This window comes from Etheostoma spectabile, chromosome 6, assembly GCF_008692095.1.
Source record: "Etheostoma spectabile isolate EspeVRDwgs_2016 chromosome 6, UIUC_Espe_1.0, whole genome shotgun sequence".
NCBI classification, from domain to species: Eukaryota; Metazoa; Chordata; class Actinopteri; order Perciformes; family Percidae; genus Etheostoma; species Etheostoma spectabile.
The window spans coordinates 20,768,619-20,770,033 of record NC_045738.1 but is presented as its reverse complement, the minus strand read 5'-3'; the positions used below and the strand labels follow the sequence as shown (position 1 = coordinate 20,770,033).

Sequence of the window (1,415 nt, the reverse complement as noted above, 5' to 3'; positions counted from 1 at the left end):
TAGAATAGTAGCATGTCCCACTTTACCTAACAACTTTAAAAAGTTTTACTTTCCTAAAAGACAACTGGTATATGCAGGTCTATATAGAGAGTCAATTATTTATCTATCCAGTGCTCCAGACTGCGATGAAATGGATTTTGCAACAAAATGGATTTTGCTACCATTTTTGAGACAGTGGGAGTACTTTTTACAACTACTCGGATATATGTGACTTGCATTTGAATCTTTTTATTTTTAAGATTTCATGTTGAAAAAAGGAGGGAGCGAGTATGCCAGAGTCTCAAATAGCAATGTGTTGCAAATGACCCTTCTACTCTTGTATTGCTGAGGAACACAACTATGTTGTGGCATGTATTTTACAGAACACAAGTAATCCCAGTGTTGGAAAGCAGTTCTCGAGAAAGCTGCAATCAGAAATACCACAGGCCAAGCTTTCGTGCCGTTGCGCACAGGCATGTTCTCAACAAGCACTGCACTAGTTGTAATAAAGCAACAAAATAAACTTCTGTTTTCATTCCGAAGAAGATTAATTGTAACTGATAATATGCCATAAAACATGGTAATTTTTATGACTGTTATTGTGAAAATCTCATACCATTGCAACACAAGTGTTTCTGTCTGTGCCACTGTGACGCGTGACGTAAAACAATCATGCAACACGCATGGCCAATCAGCTGACAACCGGCCGGGTTTGACTGCTGCATCTTAAATTCTGTTTTATAGTATATTATATTAACAGCATTGCTCGTCTCTTCAGGTGCCAATGCCACTCATAATGTTGTGTACCAAAATGAAGAAGGGCAGTGGGTGACAGACCTGGCTTATTACACCTCCTTTGAGAAAGAAGTTGATGGGAAGGCATCAGAACATGTTGGCCAGTTTCAGACTGAGAACTTTGTTCCTGCATGTATGTACCAAGTCCACAGCTTCATTGTAATACTATGAGATTCATCTAATGTAGTGCTTTTTTGAATAACTCAAATTGCATTCCCCCTTTGCAGGTGATGCTTTGGAAAGGATAGCTCAGGATCAGGAGGAATTTGAGAAGGAGCACCAATTCATGCAGGTATACAACAACCCCCGTATTTATTTTCCCGCCAGTACAACGATTAAACATACAGTTTTGTTCAGAATAATAGCAGTGTGTTTTTATAAAAAAAATAATGCTCAAAATCCTAAAATAGCTTTAATTCTGTTTAAGGCTGTTAAGAAAATCACGGCACTAATATTAAGTTGCATAACTATTATTTCTGAGAACTGCTTCGCATCTGATTTGCGTGGAGTCCACCAAGTTCTGACTGTTTTTTTTCCCCCCATGTTGTTCAGGCTTTGGATGCAATTTCAAGGCATTTGAAATAATTTTGGCTGAGCAGCCTATACTTTTCTGCACTTCTTTATATGTTTTCCCTTCTCCA

At 38.2% G+C, this 1,415-nt stretch overlaps 1 protein-coding gene across 6 annotated transcripts in view; it reads left to right on the top strand.

Moving 5' to 3' along the window:
- The window catches only part of cep192 (centrosomal protein 192), a 132,487-nt gene that overhangs the window by 72,421 nt on the left and 58,651 nt on the right, over positions 1 to 1,415 (top strand). For all 6 annotated transcript variants that reach the window (XM_032518238.1, XM_032518235.1, XM_032518234.1 and 3 more), the window contains 2 exons: positions 758 to 907; positions 1,002 to 1,066. In XM_032518238.1, the coding sequence (XP_032374129.1) occupies positions 758 to 907; positions 1,002 to 1,066 (215 nt within the window). The remainder of the gene's footprint in view (positions 1 to 757; positions 908 to 1,001; positions 1,067 to 1,415) is intronic.